The sequence below is a fragment of the Erpetoichthys calabaricus genome, chromosome 13 (assembly GCF_900747795.2).
Source record: "Erpetoichthys calabaricus chromosome 13, fErpCal1.3, whole genome shotgun sequence".
Taxonomy (NCBI): Eukaryota; Metazoa; Chordata; class Cladistia; order Polypteriformes; family Polypteridae; genus Erpetoichthys; species Erpetoichthys calabaricus.
This window is the reverse complement of record NC_041406.2, coordinates 79,985,813-80,006,719: the sequence shown is the minus strand read 5'-3', so window position 1 is coordinate 80,006,719 and position 20,907 is coordinate 79,985,813. Positions and strand designations below refer to the sequence as shown.

Below are 20,907 nucleotides of genomic sequence, written 5' to 3'. Positions count from 1 at the left end.
CTATAACATGGCGTAAGCACAAAAGCGGGATTGTGCGTACGCACAGAAAAATCCAGATGCAGGAATCTGTGCGCACGCAAACTTTCACGTTCTTCCACTACATAAATCCTGATCAGCGTGAAAAGTAACGCACGTGCATGCGCCTTCTGTCCCGCCCCAACTCCTCCCAGAATTACGCCTCTTTGAATATGCAAATCAATATAAATAGCCTTCTGTGAAAAGACAATGAGAAAAGCACAGGGGAAAATATAAGAATTTCAGCGAATACCAAGTGGAGGACAAAGGAAAAATGTACTATTTGTTGGTTTAAACAGTGGTATAATCAACAAAAGAAAGTTGATCGAGTGACAGAGTGTCGGAGAAACTCGAAAGATCGAGTTCACAAAGTCGCACAGTGCCCGAAATAAAAAAGAAATCACATATCAAAGTCGCTGTGAAAAGGCAAGTCGTAGCCCACCGTCTGAGTGTCATATGAAAGTTTATTAGGGTACAGACAAAAAAAATAGGCACACAGTGGGAAAAAAGCACGAAATGTCAACTTTAATCTCGAAATTTCCACTTTAATCACGTAGTTTATTTTGCCATTAAAGTAGAACATCATAAACTTCATCTTAAAATCGTTTATTTTACTAGTTTTTCAAGTAGCACGTTAAATGCTTTGTTCTGTGTTTGATCTTCTATGTGCTCTATGTGTGTGAATCACTACGTGCTTCCGTTCTTTCTCTTTCTCCGACAGGACACAGAATCCATTACATTCGAGATATTACAGCTCTCTGAATAATTAAAATACTGAGATGTATACGTGATATCATTTTCATGATGATAGGAATGAAAGCATGTTATTAAACATGGGAACACGGTGGCGCAGTGATTGTTCACATCTCACGCAAGAGGCTTGCTGCGCCATGTGCGACCTTCAATGAAATAATTTATCACAGCAGTACTGTCTCTTTCAAACGTACTAACCTCCAATTCCTGTCCTTACTTTTCTTTCTCCAAAAACGCAATCGCCACACAATCAGCTCTGTAATAGACGTTAAGCCATTTGTAAGCTTAGAATGCCGATTCTTCAAAACTTTTAAGGAACATTGAAATATCTTTGTAGTACATGTTTAATTATTCTATTCGTCTATCCTTCCAGTGTCGCGTCAGCACCAGCAAGAATACAGCGCAAGGCAGGAGCTATCCATGAACTAGCTATACGTTGCGGCACTGTGTCCTCACATGTTTAATTATTAACAATACAGATTATTTAAATGAAGTTAAAGTTTTATCTGTATACTATAAGCAACATATTTTGCTGCATTTCATCTTAAAAATGATATTGTCATCATACGCGCTTTATAAAGTAGCGCAGGTTGTGCAATATTATAACTGTAGTGTAAGTTTACAGTGAGGTGATTGTACTTATAAGTACAAACAGTTCTACAAGGAGCACTTGATGGACTGATTGAGTGCGTTTATAGTTCTTGGGATGAAACGGTTTCTGAAACGCGAGGTCCGTACAGGAAAGGCTTTGACGCTTTTTGCCGTGGTTGAGGTAGTGTGTACTTGAAACTGTATACCGATAATTCTCTTTCCGATCAGCTGCTGCTGTGATTCACACTCAGATACAGTGATATAAATACTCTGAGTGGTGCAGTGAGAGTAATATGGAAAAAGATGATCCGCTGTGACAACCCTTAACGGGAGCAGCAAAAAGAAGAACAAGATGCAGTGAGCGTAACAACTCGAAAGTAGTTATGGTATTTGGAATACTATGGCTATTCCCTGGACCATTATATTGCTACAGGTTAATTAATCAGATGCATTACACTAACAAACAATATGCAGTTAATTTCAGTGTATTTATAAAGCCGCGTCAGGAATGTGGAGCTAAGAAAGAAAGGATGAGCACACAGGAACAGTAGCACTACTTTGACGCTGGGTGCCGCCAGTCTGCGAAACCGAGCGGAGAAATTGCGTACGCCAAGGTATGAGTTACCGTGGAAATGTGCGTGGCTTTACACCAAGTTTAGGTTTTATACCTCGCAATTTGAGCGTGGAAACGTTCGTACGCACCGTTCATACATGAGGCCCCAGGTCACTCACTGATCATGAACAGTCCTCTGGGTGCTGTCGTTATCCTCCCCAAAAGACATGCCATGTTGGGCTAATGTGCCACTCAGAATCATCTGCGTGGGTAGGTGTGTGTGTGTGAGCAGGCCCTGCAATCACTTGCCCAATTTGGCACACAATGCTGCAGGGATGGAGTCTAGCTTTGAGAATGTTGAGACACAGCAGATACTAAAACACAGAGAAGTGTAATATATAAAAAATAATTTATAACACACACACACACAAACACATAAGAAACAACAACAGTTACATGTCTGAATTGCGATTGTTTATTGTTCAAAAATATGGACCAGTGGACAAAAATAATAGAATTTGCTATAAGATCATATGAATTATGGTAATTACTAAAAATACATTATTCTAAACAGTGCAAAATTAGAAATGCTACTCTAATGTTATTACAATTGTCATTCATTAACACCTTTCCATAGCTTAAACAGTGGAACACTCTTTTTGCTGAAATAATAAAACAAATGAATTTAAAGTAAAAATCATCTGGTCTCTAACAGCCAAATGCACTCATTTATTATAAGGCAAGTCTGGAGGTTTTAATAACAAGCTCAAAGCAAAATAATATTTTCCTGACAGTTGATCATCAATTCAACTGTCACCTTAATGCCTGAATAATTTTATGTTATATTGCACATATCTTACATTGATCAATTAGTCACTGTAGCAAATGTCTTTTTTGAAAGGTAATTTTTGACTTTATGTCTTAGAAACAAGAACTAAAAAGACCCTTTTAAAAGGTATCACAGTCTGTGCATTTGCCTTTCTATTTTGCATTTAACCAATGCATGTCAGAAATCCATCCATTATCCAACACGGGGGTCTGCTGGAGCCAATCCCAGCCAATGCAGGGCGCAAGGCAGGAAACAAACCCTGGGCAGGGCGCCAGCCCACCACAGGGTGTACACACACACTACACCCACACAACAAGCACACACAAGGGACAATTTAGAATCTCCAATGCACCTAACCTGCATGTCTTTGGACTGTGGGAAAAAACCCACACAGACACGGGGAGAACATGCAAACTCCACGCAGGGAGGACCCGGGAAGCAAACCTGGGTCTATGTCAGAAATCATCTTTTAAATGTAGAACCTACATATATTGTCTTGTTTTATTAAGTGTTCCCTAATTATAAAAGGGTGCAAACCTAAAATATTTTTTAAGTAAGCGAAGTAAATGAAATGTATGCAACTGCACACTTAAATAGGCTGTTAAAAATATACAACATTGAAAATACACAAAATACTGAGTTATTGTAAAATAAACCTATTGCACTAGTCAAATACAATAGCATAAATATCACTTATGTTAATTTAATCAACCCAAGATATCAAAATAGCTCCTTTAAAATAAACTTAAATCACACAAAGATGAGCTCATATTAAAAATATTATAGATGAAGTTGAATAAAATATAGCAAAGCACAACTGTAAGTGTACTAAAATCCTCAAAAACATTAATTGTATATAGGAATACCAATACCACTAAAAATTATGTTGACTTAACTGGAGTTAAACAATTTGTACTGATTTACTAAAATATCAACACCACATGGTGGATATTTTCAGATCTCAAAGTCAGTGGAGTATTTCAAACATATGCAGTAATACTAGGACAGAAAATAAGATTCAAAAGCAGGACACTGCAGCACAGTTGACCTAGGGGTCTGCTCCCATAGATACAGTAAGATTGCTTGTGGCAGAAAACAAGCAAATTTAAAGAAGAAGTGCATTTGTGCCTTGCCATCTTTCCGAAACATTTGTTCCTGCCGGCATACAAAAAGCATGTGCAATGCTGCACTGTGTACAAAAAAAAAAAAAAGTTGCTCAGAAAAATAATGTTGCAGTTTCATTAGTTTCAGTAAACATTTTTCCAAATATTTTATGACTTACCACAATAATTTTTAAAAAACTATAAAGTAACATTATAATTGGTAAAACATTAACACCATAGCAAGTCAAACCAAAACTTTTGATTCCATGAAAGTGGTTTTGAATAATTAAACAGCATTTTACAAAAATGGGGACCCATTTCTTTGCTGTGGCTATAAAGATACAAAGGCATGCTACGGGAACTCTTGAGCTATTAGGAAAAAGCTGTGTGAAAGTCAGCACCTTCACTGCACAATAAAGAAATAAGGATTTCTAAAGAGATAAATACTTAATGCTCTATCACAAAGAAAGAAATAGGGGTTATTAAACTTCAAAATGCTCAGTCTTTAACTTCAAAAAAACCTGAGAGTGCTGTATTTGTGCATACAAAACTGAAAATCTCTTGGGCACAGAAAGTGACAAATGCTTGACAGTAAAGTCTGCACAATGCAGCCAGGTAATATGTTTAGTTATGCTGCAGTTTTACTGGACTTCTTGTTCACATAAGGTAGCCTGGAGTATCCGTTCAATAAAAAAAATATTCCATATAATCACTACATTTTGGTCACCTAATTAAAAAGACTGCTGAGTAAACAGTGTTTATCAAGCTCTTCAAAACACAAAATGGTTTTCTCTTTTAACTATTTAAATATCACTTCTAAGAGATATTATCTTCATTTTACAAAGTAACTTGATGATTAGCAAAAAAAATATTTTCCAGATGATCCCACATTTGCTATTGTCTTTCCATTCATCCACTTGTTGAACACAAATTTATCAGGGCAAAGTTGTTGGAAGCAGCAACTTATCTATCCAGAGTAAACAAGTACTCAAAATTTCATCAACATTAAGCATTATGTAACATGTTTTAAAAGTTTTTACGTTTCAGAAAACATATTTTATAAAGTAATAAAAATCTGTGGTACTTGTTAAAGTGTCATCTGCTGAAAAATTAAAAAAAAAAAAAAAAAAAACCTAAATGAAAATATTTATATATTCCCTGCTTATGTCAAACCAAAATTGATCTGTAGGTAATAATACAAGCATACATGAAATAACATGATTAACTAATACAGTAATGCCATAGGTTCTGAGCAAACCATTAATAAATCCAGGAAATGATAATATGGAATATCTCAAAAAACTATTGCAAACATTTTAAGCAGAATAATGTTTAGAACCATTTTACCTTATATAAACAGCTGATCTGTATAAATACATTTCTAGCATAATGTACATTATTTTAGCTTTAACAAACATGCCATTTAATGTGTCAGAATATCTCTGCAAGATGCGGACATCAGGTTAGCAGTCTACTGTAACATTTCGAAACAAATGAACATGGTTTTTAGGTAATGTGTTGAATATCTTCTTTACTGATAAAGCAGTATTGTATTATTTATTATGCATAAATGTCTGATATCTCAGTGTAAATGACAAAATAAATGGTTACAGATGTGTTTTCAAACATCAAGTTAATACACACAATGCAAGATACTGTTTCCTAATTGTTGAAAAAAAAACTTTCAAAATATTTCAAGTGTAAGCATTAGCAAATTTCATAAGAAATAGTAATCATTTCTTTCATTTCATGAATTAAACAGCATTTCTTAATCCATACTGTGCGGATTTTAATTCCTTCCTTTACAATACTAAGCTTAAAACAATCAACTTGTACTTGCATAAGAGGGCTCCTAGATGAATTATGAAATGTAAACAAAGCAGTGTGCAACATTGGAGTATATATTTGTATTATGGTAACATTAACTGGATCGTTTATATACAACATAAAAAGAGTATCTGACACAAACTGGTAAGTAAAAGAATTTTCCTTTTAACCTGTGCTTACAGTAATACATGAGCTGTACATTAGGTTACCAGATTATCAAAGATAGAACTCGTAAACAATAAAACAAAATAAAAATTTAATTAAACTAGGTAAATAACACAGTGAGACCAGCTATACAATCTTCAAGTACAAACAAGTTGGAGTACCTAAAAGGTACTAATAAAAAAAAAACACTGGTATTCCCCCATCTCTTAAAATTAACCTTCTAAACACATTACTGCTGTGGTGGCTGGAGTATATTTAAAACTTCAGAATGGCCATGCAAGTAGGTAGTATTCCCTCCACAGTCCACATACTGATATCTCTCCTGAGAAACTTGCTCAGTATGACCGAAGTAAGCAGTTGTCACTGTTACTCTGTTGCAAATTAAATGAAAAAAGAAAAAGTTAATACTACAGAAACTAAACCTTAAATGTGTATGTGCACTGCCTGTATATTAAACAAATCTGACTTGGTCTTTAAAATTGTTTGAATCATTAAATACAGCTATTGAGGAGCATGGAAAAAAAAACACATAAACCTGGGACAGATTTGGACCTTTGGTTTTTCAGAGTAAGTGCTGACCAGCTTTGCATATTTATAGACTGCTACAGTATTTATAATATTTCTTCTATACAAAATTACTCAACGGGTTCCTCAAGTTGAAAGAAGATTGACCAGTAATTTGAAATGGCAAATGTGTATCATTTGGACTACATCTTCATGAAGAGGTTTGTACACCCCTACCAAATTAAATGTTTTGTAGACATTGTTGTCTTGATGGTCAATATGAACTGGACTTGCATTTTTTTGTTTTGTAAACAAAATAAAAATCTCGCAAGTCACCCGAGTGATTGTTGAATAAATGTCAGAAATTGGCATCTTGATCAAATCAGCACAATGCCACTTAGCAGGCTGAATAACAAGACTCTAGGCATGATATCTAGAAGCACAGTAGATAACTACGCTCTACTCCCATGCTATTATTATCCATTTCCAGGAATTTTTGGGTCCCCTCTAGTAAATTATAATGAATGTTGATCTATGGAACATTCCAGAGTTTGCTACTGGGGTTCATAGATGTCTGGATGTTACTTTAAGGTTACTTTTTCCCTCTTTTATCATTATTCTTGTTGTCCTGGTTGAGGATGTCCATTTGTTGGCATGGCTGTCAATATGTTTTAAATGTCTTCTCAATACAGTGCATACTGTTTGCCTAACAGTGGATTCATGGAGTCCAAACCTTTTTGAAATCGCTTGATGAGCATCCACAAGGTTTTTCCACCTTGGTTCTACTGATGTTTCCTTAGTTCAGGGCATGATGCTAGACTCAAAGGAAAAACAACAACCTACCTCCTCACAGTTATTCATGTCTGCTCATCCCTAACACATCATTTCAAATCATCAGTTTAATTGGTTATTTCTTTTATTTTGTCTTTGACCCACCCAAACTTACTTTACTCTGATGCAAGTCATAGAACTAAGGGTTCGCCGATTTCTGCACCTGCATCGTTTTTTAATACTGGGTGGATTATTTTGCTGCATGGACATTTTCTTTCAACAACACTTAAATTGGTGAATGTTTATACTTTTTTCAATTAGGAAGTAACAAAAATTCTAATTAACTTTATTTTGTGTGATTAAAAACAAAAAAAATGAAATTAATGCAATGGGCTGACACACTTTCATGAACAACTATGATATTTTGTAAATTCTGCTAATAAATATCATATGTAAAATATAACAAATATTTACTTACTGCATCATCACTACAATATTATGTACTTTTATTGTAGCCAAGGTACAATATTCACTGAAAGAAAGGGAAAAAAAATCATATGTATTATATACTCTATATATAAAGTCATTTTCAGTTTCAGGCAGGATTTAAGTAGAAATGAAAAGGTTCTAAAATAAAAACTAATAACAAAATACATAATTATATGGCAATAACAATTTAAATGCTCACAGTACCATGTAAAACTTTAACGTTGGATTTGTGACTTGATATTTGTTAAATTTATACTGCCTTAAATATAGAACTATTACATGTCTGGGAAGCGAATTACAATGGTACCTCGGTATACATCCTTAATCCATTCCAGATCCTTTGACTTATACCAAACAGGACATATACCAAACGAATTTTTCCCATAAGAAATAAGGGGAAAATGATTAATCTGTTCCCATGAAAAAAAAATGCTATTGTTATTGGCATATTATACATTGATGGGGTTGTATAAAATAATTTAAACACTGCTTAATACTAAAATACATAAATACAAAAGCAATTAGATGAAATAAATTAAAATTTAACCTCACTTTACTTTTTAATAAGGTCTTTGTTTTTCACAATTGTAGATACTGTCGTTCTCGGCATACAGTATGCAGCAGCTATGTCCCTGATACGCATGCCACCTTCATACTTTTCAACAATCAATTCAAATTTACGCGAAAAAACACAAAAAGCATGTGAAAATTCACATAGAGTTATAGCGTGGGTTGTTCACTGAATGCTAGCAACTGGCGTACTGACACTCGTGGGCAGTGTAGGGTAGCGTGCAGTGTGATGATGCAGGTCCGCTCCACGCTCCCATACATCCTTACGGGCAGTCCTGAACCTGACAGCGTAGGTAATGTCACCGAGATGAACTGACAAATGAGGACAATTCTCAAATGAAGCCAGGGGATAGTGCAAGAATGCCAAGTGCTTTTATTTAAAACAAAAATCAGTGTCCAAACAAAAAGTGCAGAACATCTGGTTTCAATAAATAATTATTTAATAAATATCTACAAAAACAAGTGTTCTGTGGGGATAAAAACAACAATAAATAAATCTGATAAAATCCGAGGTTAAAAATGCAGTCTCACTCTTCCCAATCACAGCCCACCTGTGCAGGTGCGACACGCTCCAACTACCTCCTTAACTTTCCCGCGGTTGTGCAATCGCGCCCACGGAGAATGACACGGCTATACGGGTTAAAACCTGGCCCTTTTTTTGAAGTCGAGGACAGGTCAGTTTATTTTTTAAATTTTAGTTTTTTTAAATGCAGTAATCTGGCTATTTCCTTCAAGAAACAATCATAATGTGGGGTATATGCATTTAGAATAAAGTGTTACAAATATCACCAACTCCCAAAAGTACTCATGGAAGTGTTTTCGGGCAACAGTCATTGAGGTACATACCTTGTCATTGTTGAGTACTGGTTTTATAAACCGAAATTCATAAGAGTGCACTGAACTAATAAAAGGCTAAAAGACATCCATAAATATAGCTACCTACATGTCAGTGCAGATTGTAAAGTCATGTCTGGGAAGTCCATCTAGACTGCAGCCTTTGTGAGAATTAACCTGCAGAAAGGCTTTCTACGCATACAATAAAGAGACAAAATTACTAGGACTGCCCAGGCTTCCTTCAGTGGATCTATGTTTAAATAGTTAAAATGAACATAAAATACATTATATACAGTTGGGGAAGGCATCAATGGTAGTGCTTTCAATCATATCAGATTTAATGTTTTTAACAGTCTGTAAGCCCTACCACACTCAAGCACACTGGAAGAGGTTTGTCTAGTAGTTAAAAAAACAAATCATGCCTACTCTTTGTATATTTTCATGTCACATGAATTATTTCTCTTGACTATGCATGCCATGAAAATGATCTTTCACAGTTTATCCCAAGTTACAAACTAGGCAGTAAACATGGCAAAATAACGCCCATATATCTGGTGATAAAATCTTTGAATATGGCCCAACCACCAGCTCCAACAAATCCAACAGAAAAGTCTGTTCGGAGAAACCTAATCGGTGTCTGTTCATTTTTCAGCTTAGTTTGTACGCAGGAAAGAATAGGAAAAATTAAATAAGGAATAAAGCGATATAAATTTATAATAGATAGAAGACAATATTTTGCACTACTTTCTTGAGATTGGCCTAATTCAATTCTCTGCCAAAACTACAGTAAATGATAATTAGCCTCAGATGTTGTAATGCTAACTGATAAAAAATGCATCACTAGATAAATGGGACAGAATTTGCTAACTAGGTATGCAAAGTTGGGGGGTGGGCAAAGTGTTAAGTCTTTTACATTTTAACACCATAATGTGTTTATCTAAGAAAACAAACACGACTTCCTTTTCTCCCCTACAGAAGGATCCTGTGTGATCCATGAAACTGACCAAAAATCATACCACTGAATATCCAGATGAACAACGTGTGATAAAGAATGGAAGGGTTGGTCAGACAGCTAATTAGAGTCAAAAACAATGAAAGGCATATTGGCAATTCTGAATCTAATATTCACATGAGCTTACTGTTGTATAAAATTATTGCAGGAATCATCTGTACATATAACAAATATAAATTTCTCACTCTTTTAAAAGTTTACAGGATTATTGGCATTTGAAACCTAGAGAAGGTTGTCACAGGTGGCTGGCGACCTGGCCGGGATGCTCCGGAGGACCGGAAGAGGGCTTACGCCTTCCTCAGACCACATGGGGTTGACTGCCCTGGTGGCTATGGGGACCACGGGTATAGAGCTTTGAAGCTCAACACTGTAGGGGCCCGTGGTCACTGTCAGGGGGCGCCCCAATGCCTTTGGAGCCCTGAACCTCAGCACTTCCACCACACCCGGAAGTGCTGGGAGGAAGAGGATCAGGGACACCCGGAGTGTGCGTGTACCGGGTGTGGAGCCGGTACTTCCGCCACACTGGGGAGTGCTGGCAGAAGCTCATCGGAAGACACCTGGAGCACATCCGGGTGTGTATGAAAGGGGCCACCTCCCTCCATTCGATGGCTGGAGTCGAGTGGAAGAGGACAGAGCTCGGAGGAGAGGAGTGGAGGTGGTCAGGAGAAGAGAAAGGCATTGTGTAGAGGGCCTGGACTGAGGGTGATTGGTGCTGCGGCACTGGGTTGTGTGCTTCACTGCAGTAATAGTATTGTAAATAAACATGTGTTGGGTGACAAAATGATGACTGCCTGTCTGTGTCCGGCCTGTTTCCCACAAGGTATACACTACATTAATATCTCACTCCATGCATTTCTCAGTATTCCAAGCTTGTTTAGTTGGGTCCAACTCTAAATGAAATGCTGACTGTTTGTAAATAAATAAAACATGGTTTTAAAATTTTGATCACCTTCAAAAATGTTTGGAATATGAATAAACAAAATACTTACTACATGTAACTCATTTCTTCAGCTATTACTGTGGGTACCATGTAATCGATCTACAGAAGTAAAAGATCCAAAACTCTTATTAAATATAATAAACAGACTGAATATTATGTACAACTTTATCAATATAAGCATTTGTTTACTACATTTTACTTGCCAGATATTCTACGGCACATTTCTTAAACTGAAGAGCAACGGGTGACTGCACGTTTTGATCCAGGCAATTTCTTAATTCAAAAATAATTCTAGCTGTTAAAGGCATATGTGAAAATGAGTTAAATGTTGTTGTTCTGTATTTATGTAAAAACAAACAAAAGTGAACAGAAAACACATCCTTATCACAAGAAAAATACTACCAGGAATATGTGATAAAATTTCCAGAACACTTTTGTTGTCACAAACACCAAAGACTTTTTTTCATATATCGAAACGTATGCCACTTCATTAGTAAGTTTTTATGCTTTGGTTTTTCTGGTGGTGTCCTATACCCCATAGCCTTCATTGTGCCAGGGCTGGCAAGATACTTTTTTTAATTTATAGAAAATGCTTAACTTTTGAACTCAATTTTGTGTGGTAAATGCATATGTAACATGTTTGTGAAGAAACAGATTTCACCTGAAAAATACCAAACTTATTCTTAAAGAATACTAAAAATTGACATAAAATATCTGAAACAGACTGAAGTGTAAAACAAAAATGCAACAATAAAAAAAATTGTCTCAACCTCACTTATTGAAAACTTGTCAATAACTGAGGATTCAATCTATGCAACATAGGGATGGGTTAGCCGAGTCCAGTGGTTTGACAACATACAAGCCCGATAAAGTGCTTTTTCTGTAGCACCATCCAATTAGATGACAGAATGTTGTTAAGGAAATCTCCTTATTTTGGCAAAATCCTTAATTTCTTAAACTGTAGGTACAACTATCTTGGGAAAACCAGAATGTAGCTCTGATCTCACATTGTTCTTGAAACAAATCCACAATTTTCAGATTAGGATGAATGCTGGCATGAATCTTCATATTAGTAATATTACTTACCAAGTACATTTATTACCACCTGTTGTACTTGATTGAAATACTACTACAGGAATGTGACTAATCTTAGAATTTTTCTCAAATACGGAGTCAAAAATTAATGTAAAATCCACAGTCCCCCCACCAACCAAAACAGAAAAAAGATGAAAAAGAAATTGTACCTGTTTCATGTCAAGGGGACCAATTGATGTAATATTGCTCAGTCGGGCTTTGCCAATAACAGTTTTTGAGAACTGGACCTGTGCACTGATGTTTGCAACTTCCACAGAATAATAGTTATTGTTTGTTATATTCAATGTATTCTTTATTAAAAAAAAAAGAAAAAATACATTACTATTAAGATAAAAGCATTCATTCTATAAACAGACAGGTAAGGCAATATTTAATTTACCATACATAAAATACTGTAGCTCACTGGTATAGTGCTGGTACAAATTTGAAGAAATTGTTACAAGAGGTGTAATATTACAATTTTACACTACACAGACAACTCAATCTAATCATAAGCATAGAGGGCTAAAAAACTGCAATCTTTCTGCAGCTATGAGTTAAATATAACAATTTCTAATATTTGTTCTTAATATATGTTCTTTTATCGGTTATGAAAAAATTTATAAAAACATTCTTACATTTCATCAAAGTTTATAAACTAAGGCATGACTCTTAATGCATTACAGAAGCAAGTGGAAAATAAAAGCACTGGCACAGTAAATATTAAACTGTAATTAGTAGGAGCGGGCAATATAGCCAAAAATGTGAAAACATATACATACATCCCAGTATAATGCTGTGTGTATATTTTTCTGACCTTAGTATAGCTTTCAAATCAAATAAAAAAATATACTGATGATAAACTGTACACACAGACATGTCTCTTATCCATCAATATACTTGTTAAGGCTCTGCTACTCAAACTGATTTGACAGCTTGAACCTATGAAAATGCCAGCTTTTTTTGTGACTCTCACTCAGGAACTGCCAAAAAACAAGACATGATTTTGTTTCTTTCCCAATTCCAAATAGCTGGTTTTGTACATACATATGTACAATGTCAAATCTATATTAATTCAATATTTAATTCACAGGGGGCTGAAACTAGCGTCAAATCACCAATCAGGCTAAACCACATATTATGGTATAATTTATTATTATTATTATTATTATATGCGGTGTCACGTGCATGCACATAGAGGACAGTTGAAGGGCTCTAGTTACTCTAATTCTGCCACTGTTCTAAGGGTTGGTGCTATGTCCTAATGCCTTTCTCTCTTCCTCCCTCTACAAACTGGATGATTAATGGCTATAATACCTCTGACATCAGTTCAAGTGTCTGTCAACCTGGACCCATCTCTTCCTGTCAGAAGGACACAAAACTGGAATCTCTGCTATCTTGGAGCAGTTCTTTTCTGAACTTGTGTTCTAAAAGACATCTCCACAACAATTGTGCATATCTATTATATAAAAAAATCCTGGGACGAGACAAGACACATGCGGAGTGGTGGCTCTGAGGCTAAGGATCTGCGCTGGTATCCCGAAGGTTGCCGGTTCGAATCCCCGTCAGTGCCAAAAGAGATCCTACTCTGCTGGGCCCTTGAGCAAGGCCCTTAACCTGTAATTGCTCCAGGGGGCGCTGTACAATGGCTGACCCTGCGCTCTGACCCCAAGGGGTATGCGAAAAAAACTAACAAACACTGTTGTAAGTCGCTCTGGATAGGAGCGACTGCTAAATGATGTAAATGTAAATGTAAGACTTTTTAGCCTGGGAAAAGACTTGACATTTTCAAAGAGATACTTTCAAGTACCGCGAGACAAGACTTTGAGCCAAGAGATTTAACCACGCCTGGGACAGGAAATAAAAGACAAAGAATAGATGACAAAGTAGAACGTCGTAAAGAGGTTCAAAAATGTTGGCGCGATACACATGAAGAGCAGGTTAGAGATAGATAGATAGATACTTTTATTAATCCCAAGGGGAAATTCACATTAAAGTACTAAAATTCGAAAGTCTCAAAAAAGTGATAGTAAAGATCGCATTAGTTCAAACAAACGGAAATTATTACTTGGTGAAATAACAGAACAGCTAAAAGCAATCGAATATATTGTTCGGATTTAAACTTTGAGTCGGAGACTTGTAGATCGTCTAATTTGTGTTGCCATCAAGGAAAAGTAGTGTTTCTTCCCAATGAAGAGGCGTATCCGTGAGAATTAAAAGATTTGTCATTTGGTGAAAGTGAAATCCACATACACGAGCGACAGAGTTGCAAAGTGGCTGGCGCGTAGCACAGGCCGGGGGGTTGGCAAGCGAAGCGAGCAGGGAGCAAAGCCGCCTAGTTTTGTTTATTTTTCTAAAACCAATTATACAGAGTGACCAGGCTGGTATCCCAACTCTTTATTGTTATCATCGGTTTCTCTTACAGTGGCACAGTTGATTGGCTCACTGAAACAGGGAGAAGTCATGGTGGTATGGCTCACCTCACCATGTGCTCCTCTTTCTGTTCTTCTAATGTTTCTGTCTCAAGGCGTTTAGGCGTAGGAATGGCAACGTGGTGATCGTCGACAAGTTATGGATTTCCAAAACGTTGGCTAGAGAATTTACAGTTTAAGAATGGAAGAACAAAGTGAATCTAATTACTAAAATTTAATTATTTGTAGGTTTATATACAAAATCTGGAATGTGGTCTCTGCCTCCCATCATACTCTTGAACCGCAGTTTAGTTACAAAAACGTATTTCTTTGTATTAACTTTTTTTCCCATCATTAACACTAACCGTGATCCTACAGATAATCAGCATGAACCTTCATTTTTCAGCATTTAAAAAAATCAACCTTTGGTATAATATTTGCAAACTACTTTTTATATTTAATGCTTTCTTTTCCAAGTACAGGACTGGTGCATGACAAGCCAATCCTTGCAATAATGGGAACAAAGCATTAACCAAACAAGGAATGGAAACATATGACAAACTTAGAGACTGGGACAATTAGTGTTGCCAAACATCCAATATTCCATAATGGAAGCTTGTACATGATGAGCATCCCTAACCTGAAATGCTCCAAAATGCGAAACTAAAAACCACTGTTGTTCACTTATGATGAGTGTACTAGCAGATGTAAGGCTGAAAGAATTAGCAGCTATGTTTGTAAAAATTTTAATTGTAAAATATGCATTCAAAGTAAATGATGTGTAATAACCGATCAAGAGTTGAAAAGGACTACTGTTTCATTACTCAAAATACCCAAATCAGTAAATGCACCTAACACGAGCATAGTATCTACTTTCTGACTGCATGTCTAAATGCACAAGTAAAGGAAGTTAGCATTACCATCTAAATGCAAATGCAATCATGCCATGCCAGAACGTAACTGTAGTTTTTAACACATAGTTTATACATAAACCACAATGTATATCTAAATTCTACTTGCTGTTTTTATGTCATATAGTGATGCAATATCCAAAATGAGAGAAAGATATTGTAGCAGATAGAAGCACTTCTCAAAAGTGTGGAGCCAACTAGCTGCACTGGTCTATGAGTGTGTCTGTCTGTCTTCTGCAACTGTGCTCTTCAAAATGTACTAATTAATCACTAACATTCAGTTACCTTGTGGTACTGAGATCCTCAATGAATATTAGCTATGTTAGCTTTTTATTTTCTCACAGCGTCAAGTATTTGGTAGTTTCTTGTGCTGTGTCCCTGGTGGTTTAAAATGCTCAGACAGGAGGTGTTTTAAGAAAATGCAAACATGTAATATATGCAAATATTCAACAATCCAAAATACTTCTGGTTACAGGCATTTCAGATTAATGATGATCAACCTGTATGAGCAGAATAAAAGAACACTCTACCGAGGTGGCACACTTGTTATGCTAAATATACCATAAGTTTAAAATATTCTTTGCTCAAGCTCAAAGCACAACATAAACATAATCTACCAAAAAAACATAAAACCATATCAATAACACACTGATACATTCAACTTCAGGCAAAGTATTTAGTACACAAACCAAGTACTCTAATCCGCATAAGCACCAATTACTTATGAGCTTGGTAATTCAAACAAAAAATGCTCCATATTTTAATTTTATTTATGACATGTTTAAATATGGTTTAATACAATTAAAGCTCTTAATTACAGGTGGCTCTTTAAATGGCTACTATTCTCACTGATCTAAAAAAAATATACATTAAAAAAGATTTTTAAGGGACAGAATTTTATTCAAAAATGCACTAAAAAGTAAAAAATGATTTTTTTCTTATACTAAGATTTTGTTGGTCATATGTGACTAAAAATAAAATCATGGTGCATCCATAAAATAATTAATTTATTTCAATTAAAATGCATTCTATTATAGGGAAATTTCTAACCAGTTTCACTATGTGAAGAAAATGACATATCATATAAAAGTGGATTACGGTATGTAGGATAATGGTTATAATATCAAATTGTATGAGTTATTTTTTGTAATCACTTAAAGAATCTATGCATTTTAATTTTATTAAATTAACTTTTGTGGGCACTTCACAATTTTACTTTTAGTCACACATGACCAACAAAATCTTATAACAAGAAAAAAATATTTTTTTTACTTTTTAATGCATTTTTGAATACAATTGTGTCACTTAAAAATATATTACTTAGATGCCCTAATGCCACACAGTCCTCCGCACATTACAAAAAACTTGACTTGGGTGGGAAAGTGATTTGACAGAAATTACATTAGAGACAAAGTGGAATCGAATCTACAATCTTGAAGTGAAACATAATATTCATTCATGTTCATATCTCATTTCAGAAAATCCTGAAAATACTGGAAATGTGTCTATATATATTTATATACAATATATATGCCTTTTGTTATTATTTAACCAGATATCATATCCACTACAATAAAATACAGGAATTAGGATATCATATTTGCAAAAAGTATTTAAAGAAAAAGGAAAAAAGTGAGCTCTATAAACTAAAAACTGAGTCAACATACATCAGTAATTCAAGAAACTTTATGGTAAATAAACATCCAGAAACAAGAGAAAAAATACATTTAAAAATTAAATCTTACTGTAATATTGAGATACACAATACGCTTGTCTTTGTCATAGTTGACATACACAGACTTCACACCAACATAGGAAACATCAATGGATCTTGGAAAAAGGAAGAACACAGCTAGCCCAGAAAGTAGCAGGCAAACGATCACTGAAGCTGTCACGTAAAGCTTTCTAAAAGGACAGAAAAGAAAGCAACAAGATAGTGAGTCCTTCCTACTCAGATATTTTATATTATTACTCAAGTGCTCATCATGTTCTCATGGTTATGATGCCTTTTCAACAAGCATTCCCTCTGCTAAAGGTACTGCTTTTATGCAATCATCCACACGATTGTAAATAAGCTCTCTGAATTGCCCTGTATAACTAATTCTATACTAGCGCCGTATATGACAAACTGAAATCATATACAGGTACTGTATGTGTACAACTGGTTTCTGTCTTAAATCTGTTAACTCCTAGTAACCAGCAAAAGAAAAAACTGTGATAAAAAATGGAAGGATGGACAAAGAGATCTAAGATCATAACAGAAGGCTTGTAAACTTACATTCTTTCATTCAAAAATTAGCTATTGTCAGACACGTGATAATAGGAGGGAGCTGTATGGACCAAGTGAAGGTAATTCCATGCCAGGCCCCGGGGTAGGCTAATTGTTCTTCTGTTGTCTCTGCAGAACAGAAACGGGGAAAACCGGTCTGATTCAACTCTGAAGACGTCACTTCCGGTTCTGGTGCCCAGAAGAGCATCACTTCCGGTTTCAGTGCCCGGATACACGTCACTTCCAATTCCAGTGCCCAGAAGCGTGTCACTTCCGGTTCAGACGCCCCGAAGCATGCCACTTCCGGTTCCAGCCCCAGAAACACATCACTTCCACTACATCACTTCCTCATTTTGGCATTTAAAGCAGTCTTTTTTTCCTAGAACCCCTCTGCCTTGTTTTGGACTCCATCAAGGACACATTGCAGCCAGGGAAATTACACAGGTGGCTACTCCAAACCTTTTAAGTGTGCTGAGTCTGATCATTTCACACTATATTATTTTGATGAACATGTGTAGGGAAAGGCAGAATGAATTCTACTGTGAAACACATTAAGTTTTTACTTCAGCTGTTTAAATAATTACGAGGAGACATTTTAAGCAGAAAAGGCAGGTAAAAGTGAACAATCTTTAAAGAAAAAATAATTCTCATAGGCACCTATTTCTGCATTCATACATTGGATGCTTTGCAAACAACTTATTAAAATTAAGTACTTTGATCTAAGATGAAGAGGTTAAATACAATCAAGTTTTTCTATTTTCAAATCAACAAGTGGAACTGGAAAAAAAAACAAAAGAAATATGAAGAAGTGAAATTAAATGCATTACAAAACTATTTTAGTCAAAGAATACCAATCTTTACACTTAAATAAAAGCATGTTTAGAATGTTCATATCTGAGTAACAGATACAGTATTAGGTAATAAAAAAATGAATACACAATACCATTAGTTAAATGTAAATGAGTAGATCTTCAAGCTAACATTTCATTATGTGCTGCAGGTAATGAAGTTCCAAAATTAACCATCTGGGAGGTGAATCAGTTCGTTTGATAACCCAGGACAATCACTTTCTCAGGCTTACTATGGAGAGTCTTAGCATTATTAATTTTAAGACACTGATTTTTCTTTTACTATGGGAGCCTATTCTCACCACTTAAAAAATAATATCATTACTTCATAATTATGATTGGATTATTTAGCAAATGTATTACCTTTTTGCAATAAGTAATATTGCTCATACTGCTTTTTACTTCTAGGGACAATTAGAAAAAGATTCAATATGGATGTTGTGGCTAAGACCGAAAACAAAACTATTTTTATGTACAGAGAGATTTGTAGACATTTTGTTATGGGCCTAGGTTTAATTTGCATCTTAGATACAGTATTTGTGTTGAGGTAGTTAAATGCTATGAGAAACGGTGTAGGAGTATGCCTAGTGGTATACAAGCATACCTTCCAGGTTTGATTCCTGGGTGCCATACTGCCTAAATAGCTTTGCATATCATACTTTCTTATGGCCTCACTTGCATGTGTAAAGTTCTGCCCAACGGGAATACATAAAGAGATCATCAGCATGTGTGTAGGCACTGATAAAATGTAATTCACAAAATCAAAGGTGAGGAGGGTTCTGCCAGGAAAAAGAACATTTGCAAGGTTAGTCCAAGTTTAGTAAGACATAACATGTTTTGCAGAAAAATATTTAGTTATTATTGGCATGAATTATGAACTAAAACAAGCATGCACAAATCAAGTGCATTTATAATGAGAATCTACCCATCTTAGGTACCCACTTTGTCAATTCAGAAGCAAGTCTATACAGATGAAATGAAAAGAAACAAGAGTCCTATTAATTAGGCACAAAGTTCAAGAGACTCTTGTTGCCAATACACCTGTAGTACTTGCCACACAGTGTGAAACTGTAGATGGGTCGCCAGTTTGTAGAACAGCAAATTGACGCATGCATGCACACTTATTCCAGGACAACTTCAAACTGCCAAATGATTTATAATGTTATATATTGCTCAAGCTTGAGGCAGACAGAATTCAGCTATAGCAATAGCATTACCAAGGGCTGCACAATTAATGGTATTTTAGTGATTACAATTATGACTGCCTCAATATTTTAACTATGAAAAGTGATGATCATTGCATTCTGCATTAGTACTCATGCTCTGTGAGGAATCAAAGTTCTCCTGTTACAGACTGCTCTAAAAAATGAGTATTGTATTCATGCATAAATATTGTACTCATGTACAAACATTCACTAAATGCAATTGCACTGACGAATTACAAGCACTAACAATCATAGGACTTACTACAAAATGCATTTTTAGGAGTCTGATCCCTAGCAACACCTTTAAAAAAAGTGAATATATTCATTTTCTGCTCGCATCAGCTTCTACAAAAAATGAGAAGACTAGAGTAATCAATGTTGAATCTAGATTACCTGACACTTTTTTTATGTTTAAATAACAAAATGATGAGAATCATAACTTGGAAATATTTTGTTTTATAAAGTGTTCTGTTCAAACTATAACAATGCAAACTCATGCTGTATTTGATTATGGAGAGTGCATGAAACCTAAGCAGGCAGCGGCAAATCTCAGAGACGTTACGTCTGCAATACAGATAGCTGTTACATGTTTACACTAATGCATGTCTGTATATAGCAGGCTACTGAAAGCAAAGTCAGATAACAGAAGTCATCACATTTTATTTATCATCAATCATCAATTAACCATGCACCCCTAGGAGTCACACCACTGCAATTGGCTGATGCCTTGTCCAGGATGTTGTTCCTGCCATGCACCCAATGACTGCTTATACAGGCTGCAATGCTACCCTGCCCTGGATAAACGAGTTAGGAAAATGAATGGATGGATGGAGTACCACTAGTCAATCATCCATTGTCTAATCAGAAAATAAGTATCCAATTGAAAAAAAAAAAAAAAAAGTGTCAGGTCACAATACACAATTTCTCCAATAACAGACTATCTGCAATCAACAAGCCATTTACTCTCTACTTTAACAACTTAGTTCTTGTCGATATTTTAACCATTTTTAAAAGTAACAATTCCCCTGTAAAAATACATTTTCAAGGCTGGAAAAATGTATGGAATGGTGTGAAGGAAGATTCACTGTTCTGACAAGGCAAGCATTACTGAATAAACAAAGTAATAGCAAGAAGTGCTACATGAGAAAAATAGTTTGTGAGTTGATTGACAACTGAAGTCATGAAGTACTGCTGCCTCACTGTTCCAGAAGCCTAGTTTTAAAATGTAACCCA

The 20,907-nt window shown here is 35.5% G+C and overlaps 1 protein-coding gene across 2 annotated transcripts in view; it reads right to left on the bottom strand.

Annotated features, from left to right (window-relative positions):
* Positions 1–2,364: 2,364 nt before the first annotated feature.
* Positions 2,365–20,907, bottom strand: part of tmem106ba (transmembrane protein 106Ba) — a 44,710-nt gene continuing 26,167 nt past the window's right edge. For both annotated transcript variants that reach the window (XM_028817155.2, XM_028817156.2), the window contains exons 4-8: positions 17,098–17,257; positions 12,201–12,341; positions 11,006–11,055; positions 7,590–7,643; positions 2,365–6,207 (exon numbers count right to left, since the gene is read on the bottom strand). In XM_028817155.2, the coding sequence (XP_028672988.1) occupies positions 6,066–6,207; positions 7,590–7,643; positions 11,006–11,055; positions 12,201–12,341; positions 17,098–17,257 (547 nt within the window). In that variant the 3' untranslated portion in view covers positions 2,365–6,065. The remainder of the gene's footprint in view (positions 6,208–7,589; positions 7,644–11,005; positions 11,056–12,200; positions 12,342–17,097; positions 17,258–20,907) is intronic.